Source organism: Malaclemys terrapin, chromosome 5 (genome assembly GCF_027887155.1).
Source record: "Malaclemys terrapin pileata isolate rMalTer1 chromosome 5, rMalTer1.hap1, whole genome shotgun sequence".
Taxonomy (NCBI): Eukaryota; Metazoa; Chordata; order Testudines; family Emydidae; genus Malaclemys; species Malaclemys terrapin.
In genome coordinates, this window is record NC_071509.1 from 123,785,157 (window position 1) to 123,801,964 (window position 16,808).

Here is a 16,808-nt window from a genome sequence, read left to right on the forward strand (position 1 = left end):
TGCATGCAATTATTTAGATATCCTATTTTATCAGAAATTTAGTATGACACCTTCAAATGCTACAGCATTCCTGCCTCATCCTCTACAAATAACATGATGTTTTACTTAGATTTCCTTATTGTCACAGGGTGTACTAATCACTGGTGTGGCGCCTTCTTCTAGCTCAACTGGAGATCCTCCTTGGATTGCACACCTTAGGGTCTCTCTCTCCAGACGTGATTGTTCCCTGTTCATGACGGAGTGTGCTCCCTCTTCATGGCTTGACCCTTCTGGGGTATCAAAGTCCCTTTAGATAAACTCTCTCAAGCAGTCTAACCTATCCTCATCCCAGACTATGCCCTTCCCCAGGGGCTGGTAGAGGAATCCGAGTTCATTCACTGCTCCGGGCTCAAGTCCAGGGACCCTATGTCTAGCAACCACAGTCTATACAATCTCAAACATCGTTGCTGTTCCCCTGGGCTCCTTCCTACCTTTCCTCCCTATCTTCTGGCCCCTGCTGGGTCACCACTGGAGCTTCCTCTGCCTACTGTGGCTACTTAACCTCCCCTCGGGTTCTTGCCAGAGACTGTATTCCCAGGCATGATCCCAGGGCTTATTTTCCCCTAGAACTTCACCTTGTCTCTTGCCAACTCCCCTCCTCTCTAAGGAGAGATTTCAGAGCTCCTCCTGTCCCTTCTTTCTTTTTTCCTTTGCTCTTCTTTTCCTGTTGTTTTATGGTACAGCAGCCTCAGCAGGTGAGGCTATAAGCATCACCTACTGCAGTTTTTGCATAAAAAAAAAAAAAATGTATATCCTCCTCCCCAGTCCTGTATCCTTTGAAAAGCCAAGTAATGCCTTTTTAATTCTACCCCTCTTTCCTGGTACTCTCTCCAATCCCTTCAGACTATATTCTTTCACCTTGAGGGTCTCAATTCTTCATAGACAATCTTTCTTCCTATGTAAATCTGCCTGCACTGCCACAGCAGACACTCAACTGTTTCTTGGACTTTGTGTGTATCACACAACACATCTTTGTGCTTTGTTTAGTAAATGTAAATTACGATTTAACTCACAATGACCTGTTAGCACTCTAAATATAGTTACTTCATTTCTTTTATCATGGGTATTAAGTATCCCATTATCCTCAACGTTAAGGTGTATTTCGTAGAACCCTCATCCTTTTTTCTCTTTGGTGCATGATTCTTGCCATTCCTTCTTAAGTTCTCTCTTAACCAAGCTTTTGAAATCTCATTTATTCAGAGGGACTGTTACATCAACCTCCTCAGTTTTAAGGCATTTTTTTGCTGCTTTATCTGCCATTTTGTTGCCTGGAATCCTGACATGCGACGGAATCTTTCCTATTACTATGGTATACCCAGTTGTACTCTCTCTGTAGTTAAGAACAATATTTCATTGATTAAATCATTCCTGCTTTCCGAGGCTTCCTTCCTAATTGCCATTATATCCGACAAAGAGTCAGATAGGATAGAAATCATAGTTGGGTATACATCCCTAATTCCAGGTCAGTGCCAACAGTATGTCTGTCAATTTGGCTGTCATAATAGGCATAATATGACTACCTGTGTTGTGATCCCTAGATCCATCAGTGTAGATTTGGCAATGCTGACCCCATTTGCCCTATACAAACTCATAAACTGTAGTTGTCATATTTGACAGTCATGCTCTTCCCTTTGTTCTATCCTATAATTCCAATTCCACAATTGGAGAGACAACCATCCAACTATAGTTTGATTTCACACGATTAAAGATTTTAATTTCTTCTAGACTTTCCTTTTCATCCAAATATTTTTCTCACCTTTTGACCCCGTTACCCCGTGGGAGTTTGTGGAGCCCCGTTACTTCTTGTCTACTTAATTCTCAACAGTCCTCGTCTATTCTTTTAGTACTCTTATCTTCACTATTTTAATTAACCTTAGCCAAAAAGGTTAACTCTAACTATTTCATCCTTAAAGCATTTCTCTGGTTGCTATCTGCAGCACACACAACCGAGTCATAATATTCATACCTCATGCAATTCATAGAGCCTTAGGCTTGGATCAGCTTTAATTTTTTTAGTGTTGATTTAAAAGCTGAATTAAAAGTTTGGCATCCATAATCTAAAACTGGTCTTTTTAATGCCCCGTATACCATCAGCAACATGTTGGTATCTGCACCCCAATTGTTCACAGCAAAACCTTAAGCAGAATTATCCTATCTTTACATTTAGTCTTGATATTATCTGTGTGACTCTTCCAAGTTAGTATGTTATTGAACATAATTCTAAATAATGTAAAATTTTGAACCACCTGTATTTTTTTCTGTAAAGAGATATAGGTTCCATTTTCCCCCAGTTTTCCTTTTTGTGAAGATAATTCCCTTTGTGTTAGCAAGTGAGAACGTAAATCCCCAAATATCTCCACATTCTGAAATCCACCTGAGCATCTCATCGGTTCTCTCCACAGCTATGTTAAGTCTTCTGTGTTTGGCCCATATAGCACTGTCATCTGCAAATAGAGTAATACCTTTTCCTGCCCGTATACTCTTCAGGACATCATTAATTATAATATTATAATGGGGTTAGGCTGATAACACTCCCCTGTGGAATGCCGTTAGTAAGTTTATAAATATTCTGCAAAGCCACCCCTACCCTGACTTGTATGGTTCTGTTGTTTAAATAGAACCAGAACATTCTTCCTCTTATTCCAATTGCAGCTAGTTTATACAGCAAGCCTTCCCTTTGTAGCATGTCATAGGCTTTTTCAATGTCCAAAAAGACATCTACCATAACTATCTGTTCCTAGTGGGTTTTTGTATTTCTGTTTCTAATCTTACAATATGATCAACTGTGCATCATCCTTTCCTGAAACCACTCTGTACACAGTTTATAATTTCAGTTTGACCAGGTATGCTACTAAACACTTGTATCATTTTCTCCATAATTTTGCCAACATAGAATGTGAGGGCAATAGGTCTATTTGCCTCCGGTCTTCTGCCTATTTTGCCAGGTTTTCTTATTCGTGTAATCACTGCTTGCTTCCATTCTGACAGTAGTATTCCTTTTCCCCATATATTATTATGTAATTTCAATACAATTCTTAAACTCCCTTCCAGTAGCTGCTTAAGCATTGCATATGCTATCTTTACCTGGGATTGTACTTTTACTTTTGTGTATAGCATTTTTTGAGTCCTTGTATGCTGAAATTCTCATTTAGTTCATCATTTGTATAGTATACCCAGCTATATAAAAACTCTCAATTTTCTTCAGAAAATATTTTTTGTTTGTTCTTTACTTTGATTTGTACTAACTTTTTGGAACTCTTTAGCTAAAATGTCTGCTTTTCCCAAGTTAGAACTTTCAACTTTATCATTTACTATAAGACCAAGTATAAATTTGTTTTTACTCCATACACCATTCATGCTTTTAACTTTTCTACATCTCTGAAACCTTGAAATCTATGTTCATTTTCCCACAATACTTTCTCCAACTCTTTCTTTGCCTTTTTAATAATTGTCAACGTAATTAAGACCTTCCTTTATAAATACACATATCCCTCCTCCTCTCGTATTTCTCTGTTATGTCTAATTAAGTCATATCCTGAATTTCTAAACTTGTTTTCTCACTAACCATGTTTTTTGTAGACATATCACATCTGATTTTTTTTCCATTTCCAATGCCAGGTGCCCCAGAGGGAATGAATAGAACAGGTCATCATCAAGTGATCCATTCCCTGTCACCCATTCCCAGCTTCTGGCAAACAGAGGCTAGGGACACTTGAGAGCATGGATTTGCATTCCCTGTAAGAAAGGATAACAAATGGTTACATATAAAACAAAATTGTAACACACTTTCTAGAGACTAAACTTAATTAACAAGGTATTCTCCTAGCTCCTACAAGATAGCTTACCACAAGTAATTAGCCCAGTTATTCAATAAGATTTTGACCTCTTCTCATAAAATTAAGCTCACTGTCTGCTTGTCCCCACAGATTGAAGGTTTGTATGTACCCTAGATATAGTTCTAAAAGTTCATTGTCTTACCCCTAAACAAGATAACTCCTGCTGTTTACCTCATCCTATTAATTTACTCTGAAGATTTTACAATCCTTCATTAGCATTTGGCTCAGTGGATGAGTGGATGCCCATCGTGAAGCATACAGTACTCAATTTGCATATAACCAGCCAGAGTGAGAGAAGCGTCTATTCCCCCTTGCCTGCCAGGATTGTGTGAATTACTGGGAATGGGCGTCAGAGGAGAGATCACTTGATGATTACCTGTTATGTTCATTCACTCTGGGGCACCTGGCATTGACCACTGTCGGAAGACAGGATACTGGGCTAGATGGACCTTTGGTCGACCCAGTATGGCCATTCTTATATTCTTATTACCTTTTGGTGATCTGTCTTAACTCACAGACCTAGGGAATGTAATTTTAGCAAATATACATAACTCCTTAAATATCTATCACTCCTATATACTTCTTGCATTGATTAAGAGGAGCAGTATGACACAGGCTTTCATTAAAGATCTTACATGAATGAGGCCCTCTGCCAGTTGTCATCAAGAGGCCTCGGGTCATAAAGACAAAGACCGGGAGCGTGTGAGTGTGTGATCTGATCAAGAATGGGTGAGGGGGAGAAGAAACAGGAGTAGGATAGAGACAGATTGGAGGGGACAGGACAGAAGGGGTCATGCTTGAGCAAAATGTTATGAGAACTTGTGCCCACTAGATAACACTCCCCTGCAGAACTTGGAATGGAGTGATGATTCCTGAAACTCACCATTCCGCTGCTGTCAGCAATTATCAGTGAAATCCACTGACAATGTGTGAGTCTGATCCCCTGCAGTGCTGGTCCACGTAGAGGATGACCAGCTACTATTGCTATCTGTTTCTTCATTAGCTCAAAAGTGCAGAGATCCGTGTCAGGGATCTAAGGTTACACCACTGCTGATGATACGTGTGGGTGATGGTATAATGCCACATGATGGATTTTCTGTTTTCTCAGCCTGCTTTTTTTAAAACCTAGGAAATTACCCAATAAAATAAAAAGAACAATGTTTGTAAAGTCAAATACTCAGTCTTTAATTACATGATCACATATATTTTTTTCCATGGAACCCTTCCCTCATTTAGAGCACAGGCTGGACCTGCCTTGTGGATGAATAAGGGTTGTGTAGTAAAGAAGACAAGTGTGTGTAGGACCCTTGCTTCATCTGTTGCAAAAGATGGGATGTGTCTAGGAAATGATGCAGAGGTCTGCAATAAGAGAAGGAATGGTCTCATGGTTGAATACTGCACTGGAGAATTTGATTCTGTCCCTGACTCTGCCACAGAATTCCTATGTGAGGATGACTAAGTCACTTAAATCAAACTTTCACAGGTGGTCTCTGTGTGTTCCTCATTTTCTAGGTGCCCAACTTGAGACCCTAGAGTCTGAGAACTGCCAAGCACTCGCTGCTGCAACTGAATCCAATGAGAGGTTTGCTTTGAATATATGAAATGAGGTATAGTGCTAAGTACTCTGAAAAATCAAGTCCTAGGTATCTCAAACTGGGCACCTAAAACTAGTAGATGCTTTTGACCTTAATCTCTCTGTGCTTCAGTTCTCCATCTGTAAAACTAGGATAGTGCTATAGGCGCCGACTCCATGGGTGCTCCGGGGCTGGAGCACCCACAGAAAAAAATTGGTGGGTGCTCAGCACCCACCGGCAGCTCCCCACCCTGCCCCTGCTCCAGGTTACCTCCGCCTCCAGCGCGCCACCGTGTCCTGCTTCTCCCCTCTCCCTCCCAGCGCTTGCACTGTGAAACAGCTGATTCGTGGGGCAGGGAGGGATGGGGGAGGAAGGGGAATGTGGCGCGCTGTGGTAAGAGGTGGGTCCGGGGCAGGGGTTTGGGGAAGGGATCCAATAGGGGCAGGGATAGGGCGGAGTTAGGGCAGGGACTTTGGGGATGGGGCGGGGCCAGGGGTGGGGAAAGAGGTGGGGGGGCGTGGGCACCCACCAGCACCGGAGAAAGTTGGTGCCTATGGATAGTGCTACCCGCTCATTTGATAGGGGTGTTGTGAAAATAAATTCATTAATGTTTGTGAAGCAAGCAGATGCTGTAGTGTTGAGCACCAGAGAAAAAGCCAATGAGAAAATGAATAATTTGTCTTCAGAGCAGGGTTTGAATAGTGTACAGCAATTAAGGTCTAAGCCAGACACTGAACAATAAAGATAAAACAAAATATTTAATAGCTGCTCATTAATTGAGCACTGTGCATCCTGTACACTGAACGAGGCAGGAGTGCTGTGATAAAAATAGTATGTGATCTTGTAATTAAAGACTATATCATAATGTATTTGCAGAAAGAGGTCAAATTAAGGTTGCAGAGACAACCTTAACTCTGACATTTCCTAACTTTTGAGTGTTTAACTTTGCAACCTTCATAATTTTCTTTTAATGGACTTTTGGATGTAATTTCCTAGGATTATTTTTAAAAGGCAAACCAGAAAAAGAGAAAAAAATAAGCACACAGAAATTCCATTATATGGCATCATATTAAAGTCCCTATTATTCATAACAGAGGTGGAAACTTAAGATCCACCACTTGACCTGATAGAGTAATTAATAGTAGTAGTAGGTTGATATTCTCTATGTGGACCAGCACTAGATTCGGCTTTCACAGTGGGTGTCACCTATATTTGCTTATAGCAGAGTAATGGTAACACTCAGGGATGTTGGGTTATATTCTAGGCTCTGGAGGGAAGCACGTTTAGTAGGAATATACTCTTCTTCCCTATCCCCTCCAATATATCCCTGTCCCAGGCCTGTCTCTTTCTCTACCACTGGCTTCTCATCTGAGTCCCATTCTCTTCACATTGTCAGTGCTGGTCTCCACTCCTCAGGTCTTCTGATCTCCATCCCAGTCTCCTTGCTCAGTAACTCCTAGTCTCACCCCCACCAGACTCCCTGTCCTAGCCTCCTTACTCAGCCAGTCTGTTTCCTCCCTCCCGCCCTGACCTGTGTATCTTCCTCTCCACCCCAGCCTCCAGTGTCCAGTTGCCTCTCCCCGCACCCATGTTCCCTATCCTCACTTGCTTCAAGTCCCAGTCTCCTTCCTCAAGCTTCTCATTCAGTCTCTGTCTTCATTTCCCCAAACTCCTTGTCCCTTTGCCCAGACAGCTGCAGTTCACCCCACACATGCTGGCTCCTTGTCAAACATGCCTCCCTTCCTCCCACCCCACTTGTTCCTAGTCTCCTTGCCCAGCAAGTCCCAGTCTCCATCCCCACTCAGCCTCCAGTCCCAGTCTTCACTCCCTGGCTTCTTGTCCCAATCTGAATTTCCAGCCTTCCACCACAATATCCTAGGTCAGGATCTTGTCCCCTTTGCATCTGAAGCAGATAAGTTCCCCCTCCACCCAGCCTGGGTACCAATAGGGGAGTCACTCTGCCACCCTGGCCTGGAGTAGCCATTACAGGGAAAGTCTGGGTTTGCCTCTGTAGCCCTGGGCTGGAGGGAGAATGCTCAGTCGCTCTGTGGGGATGGTGCATGCACAGTGCGGTCAGCACTAGGAGAGATGAGAGACTCGAGCATGCTCAGTGAGGATGGAATCTTTGAAGGTTTTAGCTGCTAAACTCTCTAACTTAGCTGAATTTGACCAAATTTTCATGGGGCAAAGGCACATCCATGACATAAAGAGTGTGCACGCACCCACTGCTGAATTTCAAGTCCCTATTCCAAAGTATGGAAATTTACCGAAAAAATTTCAGCCTGAGGCTGATAGCCAGCATAGAAAATTTCAGCCCAAATGGTTTGTTTGGCAGAGCTATAAGCTACTGAAAACAAGGTCTTATAATGGGCGGTGTTAGGCAACTTTAATAATAGGCAGTGCTATCAGTCTTTCCTATATTTCTTGTTGTTATCATTATAATATTAAAATTTGAAAAGGGTGAACATTAACTTCACTTCCATTATCTGTGAGTTCACACTAAAACTATTCCTGAGTTCCAAAATGTGTTTCCATATCTGGATTTTCCCAAAACTTAAGAAGTTTGGATGTAGTTTTTTGACCTCCACTTTAGCAGGTACTTATAGTTAGGAGCGTGCTTATGTACCTTGTTGGATCAGGGCCTTGTTTTGCACCATCCGTAGTTCATATCCCCTGAGTTTCACTTTGAATTTTTGACTTCAAATAGTGAAACTCCAACTGAATATGCAATCAGAACTGCAAAGTCTCATCTGATTTTTGACGCAATAGCACAAGGTTAGCAGAGTTGCAAATTGGAGCCACAAATTGGCCTCTCAAATTGGCACTCTCAAAGTGCTTTTTTAAAAAAAACTGGGCTTAGTATCAAATGTATAGTGAAACTAGAAATCAGGTGAGTTTCCAGGGGTTTAAGGTTTCGATGTACATATAAGCTTTTCTTATTATGCAGCTCCAGGTCAGCACAGCTTTAATAGGAGGCTGAACCATGTATGTGGTGTTGAATTATCTCCTGGCATGTACTTCGAGTCAAGCTATGGTATATGTAGCATTTTCATCCCTAATCCTTCCCAATAAAGACTGATTGCTTCATCTCTGCTGTATTGTCACCCTCATCAGCCTTACTCAAAAATTGCCTGAAAGTACAGTGCATTGCTGCTTTTCTTGCATTCACAGTGCTGGAAAGGAGCTATCAAGAATTTAGAGAAGTCGGTTGGTTCCGCCACACAAACCTGTAATCCTGAGGGTTGGGCAGGTTGCTTGGGGTCCAAAGGAGCCAGTGTGAACCTTCGCTTCAAACTGAGTCTGGTTCCAATCTGAGTCCTTCTTGGAGTAGGGGGTTTGAAAAATTTCAGTTAACTCATTTTCAGTTCCTTTTTCTTGTACATATGTACTTCAAGGGTGAAATCCTGATCCCATTGAAAGCAATGGCAAAACTGCAATTGACTTCCATGGGACCAGGGTTTCACCCCAAGTTTCTCTTTGGGACCAAAATCTGGAATGCAAGAAAACCATAATTAAGACTATTGTTTACCCTGACTGGAAGCAGAATGTAGATCTTGCAACAAAAAAAAAAACCTATTCTAATGAGATTCTCATCTAATTGTGCAGACTTGAATGTTACAGAGATGACCTGAATAAGCACCAAGTGTCCAATTCACTAATGTTACTTCAGTTTTACTCCTGCGTAACTCCACTGAAATAAATAGTTTCACCAGTGTAAAACTGGAGTAATGCAGTGATGACTCAGGCCCAAATAACTTTTGTTTGCATAGGCAAACTGGGCCTATTGAGGTTCACCTTCTGCTTCTATTTCTGTCTGTTTTGCATAGCTAGAGCATAAGTCCCAAGTGTGAATATATGTATGTATGTATATGTGGTTTAGTTGGATACTTTTGAGTTTTCACTCCATCTTCTTTATTTCCATCAGGGTGGAGTGAATGGCTTGACTGGAGAACTGGAATTTGCAGAAAATGGGGGGAATCCGAATGTCCATTTTGAAATTCTAGGGACCAATTATGGAGAAGATCTTGGCAGAGGCATCCGCAAGGTAAGACTAGATACATGGAATAAAAGTCTAATTTTTGCGTGATTTACAGTGTGTTTTCTGTCCAAACAGCAAAATATTTGATTGCAAATGATAAAACAGGCTATTAGACTGAAAGAAGAACACAAGTGGAAAAAAAGTCTTAAACTTCTGGGTAACCTTATGGTTCTTTATTGCAAGGAGACATTACAATAGGTTATGTCTAACAGGGGAGTCTGATTTAATAATGCAGAATATGTTAACCTGTTGGTAGTCCTTCCCAAAAGAGCAGTGAAGCCTGTTCTGTAACAGCTACAACTGCTTTCCAAAACAGTAAGTTTTACACTGAAATGCTTACAGAGTAGCCAGTCGTACACTGCAAACTGCATAAGGTCTGAATGAGGCACTATGATTGTTAGATGAATAGAATTCATAGCTATAGAAACAGAAAACCTACTGCAAAATAAAGTATTATAGTACTTTAGTATCTCTGTTTTTCTTGTAATAAGCAGAGAATGATTTAGTAGAAATAACATTTTATACCATAGATCTCCAATAAGAACAGGTACTATGAGTACTAGACAGAAGGAGGCCTCATGAAATACCATGACTCAGATTTTCTTTAGGAGAATTGTTTCAGTCCCAAGAGAAATAATTTATCTTGGCACTTGGGTATTGCTACATTTCCTGCAGAGAAAACTGTCAATGGGTAAAGATGGTATGAAAGATGATAGAAGTAAATCTTTGGTTGAGATGATGTTGGTATCTTGTTTTTAGGTAGATTTCTTCCAAGTGATTTGAGGTGGTAAATATAGAGAGACCTACACAGTACCTCTTAGGCAAAATCAAGACTTCTTGGGAGCAGCTCTCATTCAACAATTCAAAAAAAAAATTTCTGATAACATTGGGACTGCTTGCCATGTTGTACTGGACCACTTTCTTATTTCACATAAGTGAGGGACATGAGGTGGCTAAGTTAGAGCAAGAGGATGGAGGAAAATGTTTTACTTTCAGTGTGAATAAAAAAGGGAATCTGGTCACATGTGAAAGTCAATGCGTGCTCAGCTATGTTGTTCACCTACATACATACTACGATGAAAGGCGCAATATGAACCCAGGAGAGGGGAGGTGTGTCCACAGTCCTGAAATACAACTACCTGCTTTTCTACCTGTTCCAGCAATGGAATTGTTATTCCATTCATGTTCTGTCACGTTTTGTGCCATCATTTGTTGCGGATAACTTAATGTACACAATGTGTGCAGCCATATCACCTTGAACAGAGATTCTGTGGCTGGATCTTGTTGATACTTGGATGTGTCCTTGACAAAGACCCTGAGGACCAAACTATTGGACCTTTCCTTGTTCTCTGAATAATAACTTGAGTCTGATTTAATATTTCTGAAATTTGTTTCATTTATGTATTTAAAGAACTATTTAATTTTAAGAGCAACAGATTCATCTTTCCTCTGAACATCCAGTTGTCTTTATTTAACTTAATTAGTCAACTTGGACTCTTTTGTAACTGCAAGCATGTTCGCTTGAATATTGTGTTCAATTCTGGTCTCTCTCTCGCGCTCTCTCTCTCTCTCTCTTTCTCTCTCAAAAAAAAGATAGAAGGGACCCAGAGACAGGCAGTGGAAATGAACAGATGCACAGAGAAACTTCTATATGATGAGAGATTTGAAAAGTTTGCTGCAGTTAAGTTTAGAGAGGAAACTCATAAGAATAGGCGTAATAGATGTATACAAAATAATTAGCAGTGCAGCGATGAGCAGCTGGGTGTTCCTGTACTCTTTCTCATAATATAAGGACAAGGAGACATTCACTGACACTGAAAGAGAATGTATTTAAAGCTGGTCAAAGAAAATAATCTTTCTACCCAGGACAAAATTAACCTGTGAAACTTATTGTCACCAGATCCAGTTCTGACAAGGACCATAATAGGATTAAAAAGAGACATGGACATTTCGATGTTCTTCTTTCAAATGTATTTTGTGCGATGAACCTTTATAAGTAATATAAATTTCATTTGGTGTATATGCCTAACTAGTATCTTCTTACAGTTTATAAGAAACTTCCCCTGTGGGCAAGTTACTTCATAAATGGTTCATCCTTACACTTTTCTCTGCAGCATATGATATTGACTGCTGTTAGACACAGAGTATTAACTAGATGGACTGGTCTGGCATTTTCTATGATGCTCTGTAAATTTGATAATTATACTTGCAAAGGCCGTTTAAAAAGCAATTACACTAATTCAATATAGATAAGGTAAAATAATATATTTATTAAATCATATATTTATATATTTTAATTGTCAAGCGATTTAAAGTATCATCCTTTGATACCAGACCCTTATTACTTGGAGCTAGATTTGAGATAATATTTTCATGTGATACTGTCCAGATCACAACATTGCTCAGTTGATCGTTTGAGATTATTAACCAAAGTTCATATTTATTCTGATTTAACTTGACTAAAATTGTACTTAATGTCCTGTAAACAATGTGTCAGTGTTGAGTACACATCATGATAATTAGAGGACTCAGATATCTGTGTCATCAGCACACTAATCAAAATCCACGTCATGTTTTCTTATAGAGGACCCAAGCAGAAGCATATATTAGGAACCACCTAAAGCTTTGCATTTCCCTTTTTCAGTGGAAGCAAGTGCACATAGCAAGCTGACTGATATTTCTAAAAAGTGTATTCCATTTTTTGGGAGCATTCCTTAATTAGCATGTTTTATGTAGTTGTAGGGAAGGATGGAGGGTGAAATCATGGTAAATGTCCCATTGAGTTCAGTGGGGCCAGGATTTTCCAATAAATTAAGTGGGTGAAAATCAATGAGATTTAGGTGCCTACGTCATTTAAGTGCCTTTGAAAACTTTACCCACCTTCAATTATTTATATCCATAGAAACTTCTTAAACTGTTCGCTTTAAAAAACCTTATAATGGCCTCCTGGCTTTCTAACAGACACATCAAACCATGTAGACACCATTCAGCAATTATTTCGTAGAAGTATCCTCTACAAAACCTTAATGGGGCTGCTCTGTCATAACTAAAAATCAGTCACAATATTGGAAAGTTCATGTTCATGACAATGGAGTTTACTGTGTGAAGAGGCCTTCATCCTGAGAAGAGAAACACAGAAAGCTCTATTAATAAATGTAGCAACAGGGTTTTCTATCTACTCCTAAAGAGTTGTCTTCTGTGTACCACTTGGGATCTGTGAATACCACAGTCTAGCAAAGTCATCCTGAGTAGATGTCCTACACACAGCACATGGCTTATAGGCTGGCAATGTCTGGTGCTTGGGATACAGTAGGCTGACCATTACTAGATACTGGATCAGTCAAAGCTAACATGGTATGAATGTCCTAAATGAGCTATAGAAGGACTCTTGCTTTTACACACAAAACTGTTGTTGGAACATGTGCTGTGATAGATATTTTGAATGGGAAACATTGTAGTATTTTTGACATTTACTTTTCAGAATGAGGTGCTTTTATCTATACCACTGATATACAAGCTGCTATTCTTCTAAATAAGCAGCCAACAAACAAACAAATGAACAAAAGGAGGTTGAATACTGAGAGGAGAATTGGTTTGTGTGATATACAAAAAAGCTCTGCAGGAGAAAAATGTCTTGTGTTTCTCCCAGCATTCCTGTTATTCAAAACAGGTTCCAACTTATACTTCACAGATTCAAAGATATTATCTCTCCCAGTTCTTGAGAAAAGAAAAATTTTCTATTTGAATTATTTGCTGCCTAGGGTTATCTATAATGCCTTCTGTATTTTTGCCTGCACCTACAATTGTACGATCATTTACCTTCACCCTCCATACCTGCTCCTTGCACTATCCCATTCCTTTTTCCTGGCTACTCCTCTCATCACCTTTTCCCCCTTTTGGCTTTATACTGCTCCCTATGCATAAAACTGTCTCCCCATCTTTCACTTTCCACCCCTCAAAATCTTCCTTAAACTCCAGTTCTCCAGGCAGGGCCCCAATGTAGGGAGCATGTCAGAGGAATTCAGGGATGGGAAGGGGTCAGGAGGAGGCATGTTCCATAGGGATTGTGGAAGCAAGAAGCACAGGTTAGAGCAACCCCAGAGCTACTTAACCTGAACCCAGGCCAGTTCCTCTGAGAGTGAAAGAATGTGAACACAGTGGCAAGATTTATTTTCACTAAGGATACATCTGTACTACAAATACCCAAGTTAGCTTTAATCTCATTAGCTAGAGTACTGGGGCAGTAACACTACGGCAGCACACATTTCTGTGTGGGCTAGCCCTATAAGCATCCAGATTCTAGACAGGCTTGTACAACGTACATGCTACTACTTCTTCACAGATCTGGTACCTGATCTAGCTAAATTAAAGCTAGCTTTGGTATGTCAACGCAAGCGGCAATCGCACCCCATGATTGTAGTACCCTAATTGTGAAGGGCTACTACATCTACACTTGGACTGAGGTTTTTGATTCCCAGTATTGTAAACATACTTGCACTAAAACGCTAAAAATTATAGTGTAACTGTGGCAGCACTGGCTAGCCACCCAGAGTATGAACCCTCGGGATCAAGGACTAAATGTTAATTAATTAGAATGGCTTTTTGATGTTCAAATTGGGTTCTGGTTGAAGCCATTTCATTCACTCCTACGGTGGAGAGGTTTCAAGGTTTAGTATTGCCTGATCTGCAGACAGCACTGGTTCTGTAGGAACATAAAGGAGAAAAATAGACAATCAAAAGAGAAAAATAAAAAGAGAGTGTGGAAAGGTAAAATGTTTGTGTTGTAGACTGATCCAGACTGAACCAGGGAAGATCAAGATGATGCTAATCAGAAGAGGTAAACACTTTAAGAGCAACAGTACCTCACTCTCATTTTGAAAGCATATGGTCCCAGAAATTAAGTTCCTGTGCAGTCTTGGGATTATGAAAAACTCATAACTAAACCTGGAAAATACAATTGCGGTTGTTATGGAAGGTCCTTCCATCTTAGGATAGCGAGATTATATTCTTCTTGGATGATGATCTGGTCACAGAAGTTCATATATTTGTCACCTCCATGCTGGGTCATTGTAACTCCCTGTTTTTTGTCTTCACTGTAAGTGGCAGATGTTCAGAACTTCTGAGAATCAAGTCACTTTTATTTAGGTGTCTAAATATGGATTTAGATGCCTAATTTTAGGCAACACTTTTGAAAACTTTGGCCTTTGATTTTAGTTTTAAAGCTCTACTCCTGAGTACTGCAAAGAGGAATTTTAAAACTGAACTGAAGCTTTTAAAGCTTCAGAAGTGACTGCAGGGATTTTCTTCTTAATGGAAAGAATGCAAATACTCAGGCAACAAGAAGGTGAGTCAAACATAATACTTCAGGCCCTTGCAGATTCTCATGGGATTTCTAGGGCATTTGAAATAACGTCTCTATATTGAACAATTTGTCAATCGTGCTGGCCCATCTGTAGTTTAGAAGGAAATAGCAGCTACAAAGCATTTTTTTAAAAGTCTGACAAATATCCTGAGCCCAACATGAGTCATGTGATTTGAGAGTATGGAAGGCATTTGGTGGTAATGCCTGACAAATCTGTAATTCTTCAATCATTCTGTCAATGCCAATGGTAGCACCTTGTTTGCTGATTCAAAGAATGTGTGGTGCTTGCACACACAATCTTTTCTTACGTTTCCATTTAATTGATTGGCGGGATTACTCAGAACAACATACAATTTCTGTTTTTGTTCAAATCAGACTGTTGTACTGTATTTCTATTCCTGAGGGCTCAATTGGTATCTTCTACAGTTGATATAAATATGATTGTTTTATTAGCTGGAGAGGTATTGCCATGTTGTCCACTTTATGATCTTTCCTTATGTTTACAGCAACAGCATTCAAATAATATATTATAATAATAAAGACCGGATGCCAAAATTATTCTCTATTGTAAATTACTTTCCTAACCAGTTTTAAAAAAAAAAAGTTATGAGTCCTTATTCTTATTGTCCTTGTCTTCATTAGGAGAAAGAGTGGGTTTTGACATATGTCAGCTAACACAATTAACACGTCAAAATACTAGCATAGATAAGGCATTTATAGTTTGAACATGTTAGCTAGCCGAGATAAACTGTAAGTTCCTCTGTGTTAAAAATACATCTTTCACTCTCGTGAACATAGGATAGCCAGTTTTCTGTGTGCTGTGACTGATAAAAAACAAACAAACAAACTTTTCCGGCACTCTATACTTCTGTCTATGAACTGGCAATAGGATATGTCAACATTTCTTAAAGTTCAAATGCAGTTTCATAATATGAATTCAACTTGCACCATTTGGAGCATTGTTGTGTGATGGATTATTTAGTGAATAGAAAAGAAACTGTGCCGTATCTGAATGTTTTCCCTCTGGCATGGATAGCAAGGCAAATTTACACATCCTGCATCTTGACAGGGGGTTAGACTAGATAACCCTTGTGGTCCCTTTTAATCCTATAATTCTATTAATATGTCATCCTCTCTCAGGCACCTATCCATCAAAGCACTTAAGCACACGCTCAGCTTTATGTACAGGGGTAGCCCTATTGAAATGAACTGGATTACTCTGAGGCTCAAAGTTAAGCACGTGCTTAAGTATTTTGATAGTCCCAGTACTTGAGGGCATGCTTAACTTTAAGCATGAGTAGTACTATTGAAGTCAATGAGACTACTTACTGGCTTAAAGTTAGGCATCTGTTTATTAACTGTGCTGAACTGAGACAAAGAAATAGCATTTTCTTCTGGCATTCATTTAAGTGCAGTGTGTTATTTCTGCTGTTGAATGAAATGGTGCACTTTTTTTTTTTTTGCAAAAGATTCTGTGACTTTTCTTTTCACGTTTTCACACCCCAAAATGGTGTGCCCTGCTGAAATTTCTGGAAAACATCAATTTGGCTACAGAAACATAGAGAAATCTGAAATTTTGCATGTCCTCAACATGAAAACAGTTTTCTTTGAAAATGGGCTAGTCCAGCTCAAAAATGCACTTGTTTTTCATGAGAATGGAAACTAAATGCAGATGTGATTCTGGTCCAATCCAGAAGTGAAAAAGCGCTCTTACCCATACTCAAAGATGTTAGAATGTCTAATTATAGCTCTAGGGTGAGGAACAATACATTGGAAACTGTCTTTTTTGACTGATCACTTTCATTAAAAATGAGGCAATGTACTTTATATGTCTTAAATTATATAATTCCATATTTTTATTCAGTTTGTTCATCATACGGAAAGTTTTTCCCCAGAGGAAAAATTAAGTTGTCTTGGCAGCAAAGAACAAGAAAAATTTGTCTTTCTCCCTTCTAATC

The 16,808-nt window shown here is 39.7% G+C and overlaps 1 protein-coding gene across 1 annotated transcript in view; it reads left to right on the forward strand.

Annotated features, from left to right (window-relative positions):
* Positions 1-16,808, forward strand: part of GRID2 (glutamate ionotropic receptor delta type subunit 2) — a 1,011,959-nt gene that overhangs the window by 697,591 nt on the left and 297,560 nt on the right. Inside the window, exon 8 of the mRNA XM_054030820.1 lies at positions 9,375-9,494. Coding sequence (XP_053886795.1) covers positions 9,375-9,494 — 120 coding nt within the window. The remainder of the gene's footprint in view (positions 1-9,374; positions 9,495-16,808) is intronic.